The sequence below is a fragment of the Erythrolamprus reginae genome, chromosome 8 (genome assembly GCF_031021105.1).
Source record: "Erythrolamprus reginae isolate rEryReg1 chromosome 8, rEryReg1.hap1, whole genome shotgun sequence".
NCBI lineage: Eukaryota > Metazoa > Chordata > Lepidosauria > Squamata > Dipsadidae > Erythrolamprus > Erythrolamprus reginae.
In genome coordinates, this window is record NC_091957.1 from 33,972,246 (window position 1) to 33,986,662 (window position 14,417).

Below are 14,417 nucleotides of genomic sequence, written 5' to 3' on the forward strand. Positions count from 1 at the left end.
TCCCAATCTTAAAATCTGGTCACTTTAAACTTGGCAGGCTTCTATTGCAAATATATTTCCATTGCAAATATAGCTTGTTTCCTTCTGAGACATTACACAAAATTTGGCTCAACATTGCTGTTCTCATTCTCTTATAAATTAGCAAATTTTGAAAAAAATTGAACTTTTTGGTTTTCACAGTACTGATGTTGAAGAACTCAGCCCCAAATATAATTAAAATCCAAATAAATGTCTCTCTATCGTCAGATGGAAAACAAAATCACAGGCGTCTCACATTCAGGATTTGGTAGATGGTCTCTGAATCAATTGTTGGGAATTGTTAGTTTTTATTTGTCATACAAATAGAGGACGAACCTCTGTCCAGTCAACCGTCTGTAGAATTGTACAAAACGTTCATTAAATATAAAACAGCTTTTAACTGAGAGTACATCCATTTCACAGGCTCTCACACTCTTTATATATTAAATTAATATTTCAACTATACAATATTTACAGTTAGTTAGGAAAAATGTCATTTATGAAGATTACAAAATAATAGTCCCGTAAATAATATAAACCACACAAGTTCTCGCCACAAGGAAGCTGGCAAGAATCACTGAATCAGCTGTAAAACACCCGTCTACATTTCTAACAGATTAGTTTTTGCTTCCAGTTGGAAGGCCGTCTGATCAATTGGCTCCCTGGTTAAAGAACATACCGCCATGCATACAGGCCAGTATTAACCAAGGTCAAACTGTACATTTGGAACGATTAGAGCAGTGGTTCTTAACCTTTTTAATGCTTCAACCCCTTAATACAGTTCCTCATGTTGTGGTGGTCCCCAACCATAAGTCTAGCGCCAATTCTCCTAACAGAGCTTTAAGTTGATTGGCAGCAAGGTCAGAGGGACACCCCATTGTAAACGCCTGATTGGTTGGATTGTAAAAATATGTTCCAAGGTGCCAGAATAGAAGCTTTAGCTCCTAACACCATGGGAAATTTGTCTTTTCCCATGGTCTTAGGTGACCCCTGTGAAATGGTTGTTCGACCCCCAAAGGGGTCCCGACCCCCAGGTTGAAAACCACTGGATTAGAGGATCAAAATGGAGATAGAGAATTCTAGATCTCAAGTTCAGTCCTCTATTTCAGGGGTCTCCAACCTTGGCAACTTTAAGACTTGTAGACTTCAACTCCCAGAATTCTCAGGGTTGAAGTCTACAAATCTTAAAGTTGCCAAGTTTGGAGACTCTTGTTCCACATAACTCCGAGGACAACCTGGAGATAGGAGATGTGAGAGGAGATTTCTGGCTCCCTGTAGCCTTTCTGGTATGGCGTGCTGAGTTTGGGAGATCTTAGCTGGCTTCTATCTTTTCATGTGGTTTTTAGAGGTTGAAGGCTCTTCCTTCCTCTTCCCGACTGCCTATTTAGCACCTTCTGAGCATTTGGAGTTGCATCCTCCTGATTAGCAGTTTCATCCGATTCTGAGGATGACTTTGAATGTGAAGTGGATAGATGAAGAAGGGCAGGTTGGTCTCAGCCTTTTCTTTGACTGTTTCTTGAAATTTGGAGCTGCCCAAGCTGCCATTTCGCTCAGGTGACCAGAGGGAATCTACAAGTGGATTGACTGGTGTGTTTTCTGCTGAACTATTTGCAGATGACTGTTAAAAGTAGGGGTTGTCCCTGCCTCTTCCTGGGCCTTGGTAGCATCTGAGAAGGAAGCACTGAAAGGGAGTTCCTGGCAGATCAGGAAACTGGCTAAGTGGAGAAAGAAGGGGCCAATGTCCTGGCTCAGGAAGATCCCCAAAACACAGCAGACACCTATTCCATAGACTGCAGCAGTATTGGGTTCCTACGTGATCCGGGCCACAATGCGCACTGGTAGTAAAATGGAACGTGCATATGCACGGAAGCAAAAAAATCGGTGAAATCTCTCACACGTGTATGTCCTCTCATGCGCATGCATAGAAGCAAAATCTCACTGGGACGTGTGCATGATGCTGGCAACCTGAAGCTGCATGCGCAGTGCACAGGTATCAGCGACATGTAGCAACCCCCACCTGGACTGGAGGATGCTCTCTGGCTATTTCTCAGGCACCTCCTTCTTTGACAGTCATTTCCAAATTGTTTTAATTCTTGGCTTGACTTGGCTTTCACTGCCTTTGTGGTCAAATTCTCCAAATGCAGACTTGTACTTGTGCTCCTACTCAGGGTGAGTTTAACACAGTGTTTCTCAATTATTTTCTGGTACCAACCTCCCAGTAAGAAGTAAACATTTTGCCCCCCCCCCAAATCCTCCGCTGGGACGATTGTTTGCAATATTTGGCACGTTTCCGCTGAAAAATTCAAGCAGCTTATCAGAGTGATTGGGGTATTTAAGTGACACCTTTCTGGGTCTAGGGCAATTTCCAAAACTTCCTCATCCGCTGAAGTACCTCTGACACACATGCCTCTCCTTTTCTCTCTCCAAGGCCACTTGATGATTAAACATGAAAACTGCTTGCCATCTTTGACTCCATTCCATATCCTTCCTCTGCTACTTATTCCTCTGCTATTCCCTTGGTTCTTCCCAAGAGCGGGCTACTATTCCCAGCTCTATCGGAATGGGCCGGAAGCATGCCCCTGCTTCTGTCCCCCTTGCACGTGTATTTGCATGCATGATTTCTGGGTTCTTTTAGCTTCTGCGAAAATGGCAAACAGTAAGTGCCTGCCTACAGCTGCTTGCCATCATTTGCTCCCCCACCGATCGCTTGCCGCCTTTGGCCTCGCTCGCCGCCTTTGGCCTCGCTCGCCTCCTGCTTTTGGGGCAAACGGTGGCAGCACGGCAGTGGGGGGAGATGGCGAGAGAGGCGAGCGCATGCACGGAAGCAAAAAAATTCCCAAAATCTCTCTCATGCATCCCCTCGCAAGACTTTGCTTCCTGCACATGCTGGACTCCAAAGCTGCGCACACAACTTCCATTTTACTGCCGGTACACTGTGGAGAAGTTTTGCAGGATCAGACCAGATAATCTAATATTGAATGATAACCAGAATCATAATCTAATATTGAATGATAACCAGAATCATAATCTAATACTGAATGATAACCAGAAGCAAGCTGAGAACCCAAAAGCAGGCAGGCAGCTCAGAAGCTTCTTCTTTTAGTAAAAGGTGTTGAAAGAATTCTTCTAACCCTGGAGACAATGTATGGAGAAGCAACCCCTAGCACAATGCCTAACCTCTGGGTCATGCTCTGGAATCACAACACAGGAACATGCTTGCTAGGAAGGCTTCGATCTCATGTTCCTTGAAACCAAAGAAGCAAAGGGAAAGAGGTGAAGGAGCACTTCATGAAACAGAAGGATCAGCTCCAATATTCTGCTTCAACAGCATTCCAACTTGAAGTCTCCCCATCTGGTGGCATCCTTCAGATCTTGGTTTCTGGTCCGCACTGATTGAACGCTGGGAAAGAATCACGAATCCTGGCCAGCTCCATAGCACAGAGATGGCCAAAGACCTTGTTGTACCAGTCCGGAGATCTCCCTCTAGAAATGTAAACAGCAAGGAATTAGCAGCAGAATAATAGAGATGGAAAGGATCTTGGAGATCTTCTAGTCCAACCCCCTGCTGAAGTAGGAGACACCATACCATTTCAGACAAACTCTTCTTTAAATCCTCAATACAGTTAGAGGATTGGGAGAAATTGTGGAAAGTAAATTATAAACTAACATTGTTGGTTTCCTACAAAGAAAATTTATATGTTTTACCGATGGCACTTTGCCCCCGCCAGACTTTCTAAAATTTACTCCAACATAGATCCGCAATGTTGGAAATGGAAAAAAGAATTTGGGACATACTACCACTTGTGGTGGTCATGCCCAATGGCACCAAACTCCTGTAACTGTTCTTTATGTTTTAGCCTCTAGCCCTCTGATCTTCGTTGCTTTTCTCGGCACCCTCTGTAGAGTCTCAAAACTGAGGCCGAGAGTTCCCATTGTGTAAGCATAAATGGGATCCAGAACCCAAACAAACTCAATTATCTGGAACCTCACAAGCAAACTGAGGAAGGGAGGTTGGGTTTTATCTGTTACCAAACAAACAGAAACAAAATACTGAAAGAGGAAATTCAGGTTTACCACAATTAAATAAAGTTGCCAAATCCTGGCCTTGCTTTGGGGAAATATTTGTGTGCAGCAAGTTTTTCATATATTTCAAAATTTGACTGAAAGGCAAGAGGTTTAGCTGAAGGTACTGTATTTTTTGGAGTATAAGATGCACCTTAGTTTTGAGGGAGGAAAATAGGGGGGGGAAATCTGCTATTCATCTGGGTAGCATCCTTAGTCTGGTCAGATTCAGCACATTATTTTATCCCCTGGTTAGGGCTTAAAAAAAATTATTTGGAGAGTGTAACAATGAAAGAGCTTGCAAGCTGCTAAGAGCTGGGAACATCATTAGCACCTGATTAGGGCTGGAAAGAAATATTTTGAATAAGTAAAGCAATGAAAAAAAACCTTGTACAGACATAGGGCTTGGAAAGCATTCTTTGCAGAGAATAATAATGAAAGAGCTTGCAAACTGCTAAGAGCTGGGAACATTGTTGGCACCTGGTTAGGGCTAGAAAGAAACTTATTCAGAACAAGTACAGTAATGAAAAAAAACCCTGCAAAGACATAGGGCTTGGAAAATATTATTTGCTGAAAGAAACAGTGAAAGAGCCTGCAAAGTAAGAGCAACTACTTAGGGCTGGTAAAAAAAAAGCTACATTCAGAGTATAAGACACACCTGAATTTTCAGCCTCTTTTAGGGAGTAAAAGGGTGTGTCTTATACTCCAAAAAATATGGTCTTTTCTGTCTCTATTCCCCAAATTGTTGCTCTCAGCCCCCAACTTTAATAATAGCTGGCCCAGTGTAGGAATTACAGCATTGAAACCAGGACATCTGGTAGCAGCAGCTTGATGAAGTCCTATTACAATAATATTGCCATCCTTTGGACTGAGAAATTCTCTTGGCTAAGCAATAGCAAAAGCATTTAGACTTATATACAGCAACAGATTCATACTGCTTTTACAGCCCTGTCTAAGCGGTTTACAGAATCAGCATATATTGCCCCCAACAATCTGGGTAATCATTTCACCCACCTCGGAAGGATGGAAGGCTGAGTTAACCTTGAGCTGGTGCTGAGATTTGAATGACTGAACTACAGCTAGCAGTTAGCAGAAGTAGCCTGCAGTGCTGCACTCTAACCACTGCGCCACCACCCGCAAATTGGAACAGTCTTGGTTTGTTGGGTTGCTGAAGGCCAAACCCTTTTAGGGAGGTAGAGGTCAAAGGGACGCCCACCCCTGCCATTAAATGTAGGACAGCTGGCTTGAATTCTTACCGGAGATCAGTTTGACAGATGTGTGTCACCTTGGAGTGTCCTGTTCCACATGGCTCCATCAGGTACTGGGAGGTGAGCACCGTGGCCCTGACTCCAGCTTCCAGTGGCAGCTTCTGATGCTCCAAAGAGAAGGAGACCAGCAGGCAACTCCCACGGGGTAAGTCTGTCCGCCACGACCTAGAAAAGAGATCTTGGTTCAGGTTCGAGACAAGTTGTATTGTTTTTGATATTGTTTTTTATATTGGATTTGTATTTTGTATTGTCTGTTGTGAGTCTTCAGAAAGGGGCGGCATACAAATCTAATAAATTGTTGTTGTTGTTGTTGTTGTTGTTGTTTATTGTTTATTATTATTATTATTATTATTATTATTATTATTATTATTATTATTATTATTAAGTTGCCTGCTCCTTCCAGTCTCAAGAGGTTACCCAATGAAGCAACTGATGGGACGGATCCTCGGGGAGCTGCTGGGATCCTCAATTGATCCCAGCGACAGATTAGATCGCACAGTCAGCCTTCTCCAGGTCCCATCAGCCAAGCAATGATGGCTGGCGGGACCATGGGGAAGAGCCTTCTCTGTTGTGGCCTCTGTTGGTACTCTGGAACCAACGCCCTACTCTCCTCACCTTCCGAAAGACTTTGAAAACACAGTTAAGCCGGCAGGCTTGGAGCGGTTGGTCAATATATACTGCTCAAAAAAAATAAAGGGAACACTCAAATAACACATCCTGGACCTTCCTTCCTTCCTTCCTTCCTTCCTTCCTTCATTCATTCATTCATTCATTTTATTTTTTATGCCGCCCTTCTCCTTAGACTCAGGGCGGTTTACAACATGTTAGCAGTAGCACTTTTTAACAGAGCCAGCATATTGCCCCCGCAATCTGGGTCCTCATTTGACCCACCTCGGAAGGATGGAAGGCTGAGTCAACCTTGAGCTGGTGATGAGATTTGAACCGCTGACCTGCAGATCAAGCAGTCAGCTTCAGTGGCCTGCAGTACTGCACTTTACCCACTGCGCCACCCCAGCTCTGAATGAATGAAAAGTTCTCATTGAATACTTTGTTCTGTACAAAGTTGAATGTGCACAACAGCAGGTGAAATTGATTGTCAATCAGTGTTGCTTCCTCAATGGACAGTTTGATTTCACAGAAGTTTGATTTTCTTGGAGCTATATTGTGTTGTTTAAGTGTTCCCTTTATTTTTTTGAGCAGTGTATATATAGTTTTCCGCTCCGGCCAGTAGCATGAATGAGTGATGGTTGGATGCTGTTTATATTGGGTTTTAATTTTTCTATTTGTTTTTATTCTATCTATTGGGGTGTCTTAATTTTGTAAACATTTTATTGTTGCAAGCCAGCCTGAGTCCGCTAGGAGAAAGGCAGTCTATAAATTTGAAATATAAATATATAAAATAAATAAGAACAGACTTTGGGTAGAAGCCAGGTGACTTGCTTTGGGCTCAGAGGACAGAGAAAATCCGAGAAAGGCTAGAATTATTGCCAGCAGTACATTTGTTCAAAAGTCAAGTACTGTACAATGTTAGGAGCCGTTGCTCCAGTTTGGATATTAAAGAATCACCTTTTTCAACCCACACAGAAGCTCCGGTTTTAACTTTCAGCCAACCTAGGCTGAATATCAACCTGGCTAGAGCATGGGCACAGCACTTATCGCAGAACCACTGGAAACCTAGGTGGCAAATTCTGAACTGATAGGGAAAAAAAGAAGGGCTTTGTTTCCAGAGAGAAACAGGCTTAAATAGCAAATTTAAAACAATTAGCAGGCAGATGAAAGCTGGCACATATTGGAGCTGTGTGGAGCTTGTCAGGACTAAGCAATATCTTGAGGTAATATCCCAATGCAGAAGGAAGGACTATGAGGATAATGCTGAGTCATTCTGAGTAAATTAAGTATGCAGCAATCTGATTGGGGAATAAATATATAAATATGCAAGAGCTTCTGTGCTCTGCTGCTGCTGTTGATTTCCCTGTTGCTGTGGTTGCTCTCTGTTGGTTCCTGTGAGTTGCTGTAATTGAGATAGTTGTCGTGGTAGTAGAGATGTACTAGTGTGGCTTATGTATAGCAAGGTAGAGTACAGATAGTAGTGTAAATAAGAAGTAAATATATTTTTGCAAGAAATCCTGCTGCTGTGTTTCATTGAAGACTTCAACTTTGTATCTATTGGTCTGTGGCTGGCTGGCTGGTTGGCTGGTTTGTTAAACTTCCGAAAGTGCAGCTCTGCCAGAGCTGCCAGAGAGAGAAGGAGCAGCCAAGGACTGCCACTTCTAATCGCTGCAGCCCAAAATCGAGAGAAGCGGCATGAAACCTGGAAATGTTGCACGAAGGAGCAAAGGAAGTCTACAGAACGAAGGCCAGAAACTCTCTGCTGCTTCCCAAAGGCAGAGGGCACCCTCAACCGCAGCCAAAAACATCTAGGCCCATGATGGCGAACCTCTGGCATGTGTGCCACAGATGGAGCCATATTGGGGGACATGGGAAACTTTGACCTATGTCTATTCCAGCTGATTTTTGGCCTTGGAAAAGGCCATTTCATCCTCCAGATGCTTCAGGGAAGCTTCTCTGAAGCTTTGGGGGCAAAAAAATCTCCCAACGGGATTTTCACCTACCAGCAGTGGAGGGTTCATACCACTGTGGTCCAGAGAGCTGCATTGGTATGAACCCACTGATTTTTGGTGGCTTTTATTCTCGGCGTCTCCATGTGGAAGAAGCCCTCAACTGTTATTCGGAATAAAGGCCAGCGTTAAGGCAAGGGTGAGGGTGGGGGCTTCTTCCATGCAGAAATGCTGTAAAAAATATATCAGTGGTTTCATCTGGTGTTGCTCTCTGGACCGCATCCGTAGGAACCCACCACTGCCTACCAGGTTCAGAAAGGCTTGTGTGAATGCATGAGGGGAGCGCAAGGGGGGTTGAGCATATGAGGGGGAAGAGCGGGGGGGTTGTGCCGCTGAGGGGGAGGGAAGGGATGTGGGCACATGTAGCACACCCACATACACTCTTTTGGCACGCGGACCAAAAAAGGTTCACCATCACTGATCCAGGCAAAGGATTAGTGTGAAAAGCAATGGGATCAGAGACCTGGAGATGGGACACGGTGTTTGATTGTTTACAGAGATTTCTTCTCTAGAGTTCCTCACCTGAGGACCACAAAGTCCCGACGTGGGTGCGGAGCCATGCTATCGGTCACATAGTGGTAGACTTCCGTGTTCTTGTCCAGGGAATCCACCACGTGGCCCTGCAACAGGTCCTCATCCCAAAAGTGCCGCTCCCTGAGAATCCGCTTGAGCACCACGTGAGGTGGCGCGGCTACTTCGGTGGAGACCTTCCAGAGCCGCAGGGGATGCCCCTCCTCCACCTGGATATCACAAAGATGTTGCTATTGTTAGTACTATGTACGGCAATATATACAATAAACCAACAATGTATGCTTACATGTATTGGAACACTATTGCTTTAAGAGCTAGTGTTACGAATTGCCATAAGAGGGAGCCAAAAGCCTGATTATCTCTCTTGGCTACTCTCTGCTATTTCTGTTTTGTCTATGTGACTATGCTGTAGTAAGAACTGTGTGTTCAGATGATGGTTTATGTCCGAGCAAGATTTTGCCTCTGTGCATTCGCAGGAAGCAAAATCTTGTGAGGGGACCGGCGTGCGAGATTTTGGTGATTTTTTGCTTCTATGCATGTAAGGAAACAAAAAAATGCCAACGTCTCACATGCGTGTGCATTCCTTCATGAGATTTTGCTTCCTGCACATGCGCAGAAGCAAAATCTCGCTCGGATTCACATGCACATGCACGTCGAAGCATGCAGCGCACCGGTAGCAGCAGGATCGCAACCCTCACCTAGGTATATCAATACTTTCGAGTTTTTGGAGAGGGGCGGCATACAAATCTTAGATTTTAATATTAACCGCTCCAAACTTGACTGTAAAAAATATGACTTCAGCAACCGAGTTGTCGAAGCGTGGAGCTCATTACCTGACTCAGTAGTGTCAACCCCTAACCGCCAACATTTCTCCCTTCGACTATCCACAATTGACCTCTCCAGGTTCCTTAGAGGTCAGTAAGGGGCGTGCATAAGTGCACCAGTGTGCCTTCCGTCCCCTGTCCCATTGTCTTTCCTTTATCTCCTTTATCTTTTCTTCCTTTCAAATATGTTCACCTATACTTTTATATCTTTTCTTCTATTCTTTTCTTTATTTATATTATTACATATCTATTCCCTTCAATGTGTATTATGCATTGGACAAAATAAATAAATAAATAAATTATTATTATTATTATTAACTTGAATATTGGCTGTAAGGCTCCTTCTGGGGGGCCCTTACCTTCTTGCATGAGAGCTCCGTCTTTTGGGGGCCAAGCATGTCGATCCAGCCTTTGAAGCGTTCAGAAGACTCCTTCAGCAGGCCTCGAATGCTGGACTCCAAGACTGGATGGGAATCCTGGATGTCTCCTTGCAGGCTTTGCTCCATCAGCTCAGATAAGGAGAGTGGCTGAGCATCCGCCAACAGGTAGGAGCTGCCGAGCTGCAGTATCATGTCTTGGGGGATCTGGAGAAAGGAAAGAGGATCCTTTGAGTGAGTCTACAAATGGGGATGAACATCTGCTTACACCAAGTGGCAAAGCTCTCCCTGTCCATACAGATTCTTCTGCTGCTTGATGTCCTTACTAGAAGGTGGGGGTGGCTGGTGCTGGGAAAAATGGAATGAAAGAGAAGAGGACAATCAGCAGCAAGAAGGAGGGATTCTGTAACATTGGCATTGGGCACTATTGGAAGAATAGAATGAATGAGCTGGCAGAAGAACCTATACTATTTCAGATAAATGACTGTCTAGTCCAGTGATGGCAAACCTTTTCTTCCTCAGGTGCCAAAAGAGTATGTGTGCGTATTATTGCACATGCGCAAGTGCCCATACCCATAATTCAATGCCCAGGGAGGGCAGAAACAGCTTCCTCCACCCACCGGAGTTCCTCTGGAGGCTGGAAATGGCCTGTTTCCCAACTTCTGGTGGGCCCAGTAGGCTTGTGTTTCACGTTCCCCAGGCTCCAAAGGCTTCCCTGGAGCTGGGGAAAGGTAAAAATGCCCTCCCCCATACCCCTGGAGCCTCTCTGGAAGCCAAAAATGCCCTCCCAGAGCCTTTGTGCAAGACAAAAATCAGCTGTCTGACACACACGTGCATGTTGGAGCTGAGCTAGGACAACAGCTCGCGTGCCAGCAGATATGACTCCGCATGTCACTTGTGGCACCCGTGCCATAGATTCACCATCACTCGTCTAGTCTCTTCTTAAAACTTCCAGTGATGGAGCACCCATGATGCCAAGAGAAAAGCTATTCTATTGCTTAATTGTTCTCTCTGTCAGGAAATTCTTCCTTGTTTCTAAGTTGGATCTCTCGCTCTCAAGAGCTTCCCCCAATTGCTTGTTGTCCTGCCTTCAAGTGCTTTGGAGAATAGGTTGACCCCTCTTCTCTGTGACAGCACTGGAGCTTATACAGGGAAAAGTCTCGCATGCCCTCTGATATGGCTCCACATGCCACAGGTTCGCCATCACAAAATATAGATCAATACTATTTTTATTGTCGCTCCAAGTCCTCGGAGAGGGGCGACATACAAATCTAATAAATTATTATTATTATTATTATTATTATTATTATTATTATTATTATTATTAATTATTGTATAGCAATAGCATTTATACTTATGTATCACTTCATAGTGCTTTCCACCCCTCTCTAAGTGATTTACAGAATCAGCCTCTTGTCCCCAACAATCTGGGTCCTCATTCTACCCACCTCGGAAGGATGGAAAGCTGAGTCAACCTTGAGCCAGTGGTGAGATTCAAACTGCCAAATTGCAGGGAACTGGCAGGCAGCAGAAGTAGCTTGCAGTACTCAGTGCCTCGGTGGTGCAGTGGATAGAGTGCAGTACTGCAAGCACCTTCTGCTGATCACCAGCTGCCAGTTTGGCAGATCAAATCTCAGTAGGCTCAAGGTTGACTCAGCCTCCCATCCTTCCAAGGTCGGTAAAATGAGGACTCAGATTGTTGGGGGCAATATGCTGACTCTCTGTAAACTGCTTAGAGAAGGCTGTAAAACACTGTGACGTGGTATATAAGTCTAAATGCTATTGCTATAGTACTACACTCTAACCACTGTGCCACCGCAGCTCTTTAATATAGTACAGCCTTAATAACAGAATTTTTCAAGTATGAAAGCACTCAACTCCTCCCTCCTTTTATCATAGTGAGACTTGGAGGCAAGATCAGTCCTCCTTAGCTGACCACTAGGGGCTCTTTCTCCCACCCTTCTGCAACTGGCTAGAATTATGGGAGCTTGAGGCCTCCTGATCTGAAGAACAAAGGAAAGCAATAAAGTGGCACCTGGAACAGCTTCTTGCAGTTGGCAATCATGTGGGAGAGGCCTTGGGTGGCCGCCATGTTTTCATTCAGGTCTTTCTGGTCCGGTTTCCCCACAGTGCCCCTCCTGTGAATTGACCTGTCATGAGGGGGACAAAGAGAAATCAGAACTATCTGCACTTGTGGTCAAGCCATTCTAGCCATGGTCAGCATTAGTACTCTGTTCAAATGGTTGGGTTGGTAATATATAAATAAGCCAACAATGTATGGTTGTATAGAGTGATGTAATATAGCTTTAAAATGTATGCTATGTTCTGATTGGCTGTAGTACTGCAAGTCGCCATAAGAGGGAGCTAGAGATGTGGCTTATTCTCTCTGTTGTTTCATTCTGATTGACTCTTTGACTTGATAGTGTTATGCTCTGTTACATTCTGATGTGTTTGTAAGCTGTAATATCTTTGTAGAATGTACCACAAAGACAAACTGGTATGAAGATTATTGTACAGTATTTCTGGAGATTGACTGATTTGAATGTGTATGACCTGGACTGTTTATTTGGACTGTTCTGTTTCTTAAAGTAAACACTATCTGTGTATCTCTCTGTGTGAGACTGGATAATTACTCATATCGACTGCATATCTACTGCAATAAACCATTTCTATGTGCATGTCCTTGATAACTGCATGGAATTCTCCCGTGGTGAGCTGGCTATGGTGAGACGGCTATGCCAGGTTTGGCCACAACAAGATGGTCACAGGTATATGGCCACATTAAAGTTGGCCAACAGGAGTGATCTCAGTCTGTAGGAAATGGCATGCAGTAGCATGAGTTTGATCTTATTCTCTTTATAAACACTTTCTTCTGATCATGCAGCCTCCAAAGGCCAATGCTGGATGGAAAATAGTAGAAAGTGAGAGTTAAAAAACAACAACCCCAAAGCCACAGAGTAAGAAAGAATTTTGTAAATGTACTCATATTGGGACCAGATTGCTTACAGGACCGTCTTCTGCCTCATATGTCCCAGTGGCTGGTCCGTTCCCACAGAGTTGGCCTCCTCTGGGTCCCGTCAGCAAAACAGTGCTGGCTGGCGGGACTGCGGGGAAGGGCCTTTTCTGTGGTGGCACCGGCCCTCTGGAATCAACTCCCTCCCCCAAGATTCATACTGCTCCCACCCTCCTGGCCTTCCGAAAGGTTTTGAAAACTTTGCCGACAGGCCTGGGGCTGTTGAGTATAACACCTTGCTCCAGCTGGTAGTGTGTCAGTGGAGTGAATGAGTAATGGACAATTGTGGGTTTTTTTTAAAAAAAAAATATTGTGGGTTTTTATAATGTAGTTTGCTTTTTTACTTCTGTACAGCACCCCAAATCTACTGGAGAAGGGGAGGCTATAAAATTGATTAATAAATGAATGAATGAGTGAATGAATGAATGAAAATTTTTTTGCAAAGAAAATGGAAAATTCCCTCCCTACGAAAAACTTAGATAAATATCTGCTGCAGTTGTGCAGGAGTGACTCCCTTCTGTCACTAAGGCCCCACCCACTTTTGGATTTGAGCAACAGGCAACCAAGAGCAAAGGGATCTGACCTGCAGTTGGGAGAGAGAGATCGAGAGAAAGATCACCTCACCTTGGAGAAGTGCTCTCTTTCTTGGAGACGTTGAGGTGAAAAATGGAGGGGGCTAAGCACACGGCCAGGTTTCCCACCGTCATCTGGTTCTCCTCGGAAGAGGCGACGTCGCTGAGAAAATAGAGCAGCGTCTGCAAAACCTCCCGGTTCTCATCCGGCATTAACATAATCGCGGCCTGGACAGCTTGCAGCCTCTGCTCTTTGGGCACAACTGGAAAGTTTGAGAAACAAACGTAAGTATCTGCGCTGTGAGGGACTAAATACTCAGAGCAGCAGGAACCTGCTAGCATCCCATTTGGGCTCTGCAGGGGAAACGGCCCGGCCCTGCTCTGCTCTTCAGGTCAGGACAGAAAATTTCCTATCTCTCCGCATAAGGAAGAAATTCCATTTCCGTTTCTATCTCTGGTTTCTGAAATTGTGCCCAGCTTATTTGTTTATTTTATTTATTGATTTTGTCCAATACACAATGAGGGTTTTAGTGGGTATACACATAGTAAAATACATAATGAAGGTTATAGAGGATATACCCATAGTAAAATAAATCTAAGAAAGAATAGAAGAGAAGATATAGGAATAAAACATATCAATGAAAGAATAAAAGAAGAAATATAGGAATAGAAGAAAGATATAGAAGATATAGGAGAGCAATAAGACAGGGGACGGAAGGCACTCTAGTGCACTTGTACTCGCTCCTTACTGACCTCTTAGGAATCTGGATAGGTCAACTGTGGATAATCTAAGGGTAAAGTGTTGGGGGTTTAGGGATGACACTATGGAGTCCGGTAATGAGTTCCACGCTTCGACAACTCGGTTACTGAAGTCATATTTTTTACAGTCAAGTTTGGAATGGTTAATATTAAGTTTAAATCTGTTGTGTGCTCTTGTGTTGTTGTGGTTGAAGCTGAAGTAGTCGCCGACAGGCAGGACGTTGCAGTATATGATCTTGTGGGCAATACTTAGATCATGTTTAAGGCACCTTAGTTCTAAGCTTTCTAGGCCCAGGATTGAAAGTCTAGTCTCGTAGGGTATTCTGTTTCGAGTGGAGGAGTGAAGGGCAGATCTTTCATCCTACTGAGTGTATC

General features: G+C 44.2%; 1 protein-coding gene across 4 annotated transcripts in view; it reads right to left on the reverse strand.

Moving 5' to 3' along the window:
- Positions 1 to 282: 282 nt before the first annotated feature.
- The window catches only part of STARD8 (StAR related lipid transfer domain containing 8), a 102,839-nt gene continuing 88,704 nt past the window's right edge, over positions 283 to 14,417 (reverse strand). For all 4 annotated transcript variants that reach the window (XM_070759631.1, XM_070759633.1, XM_070759632.1 and 1 more), the window contains 6 exons: positions 13,336 to 13,546; positions 11,734 to 11,848; positions 9,681 to 9,905; positions 8,489 to 8,706; positions 5,337 to 5,513; positions 283 to 3,501 (listed from right to left, as the gene is read on the reverse strand). In XM_070759631.1, coding sequence (XP_070615732.1) covers positions 3,384 to 3,501; positions 5,337 to 5,513; positions 8,489 to 8,706; positions 9,681 to 9,905; positions 11,734 to 11,848; positions 13,336 to 13,546 — 1,064 coding nt within the window. In that variant the 3' untranslated portion in view covers positions 283 to 3,383. The remainder of the gene's footprint in view (positions 3,502 to 5,336; positions 5,514 to 8,488; positions 8,707 to 9,680; positions 9,906 to 11,733; positions 11,849 to 13,335; positions 13,547 to 14,417) is intronic.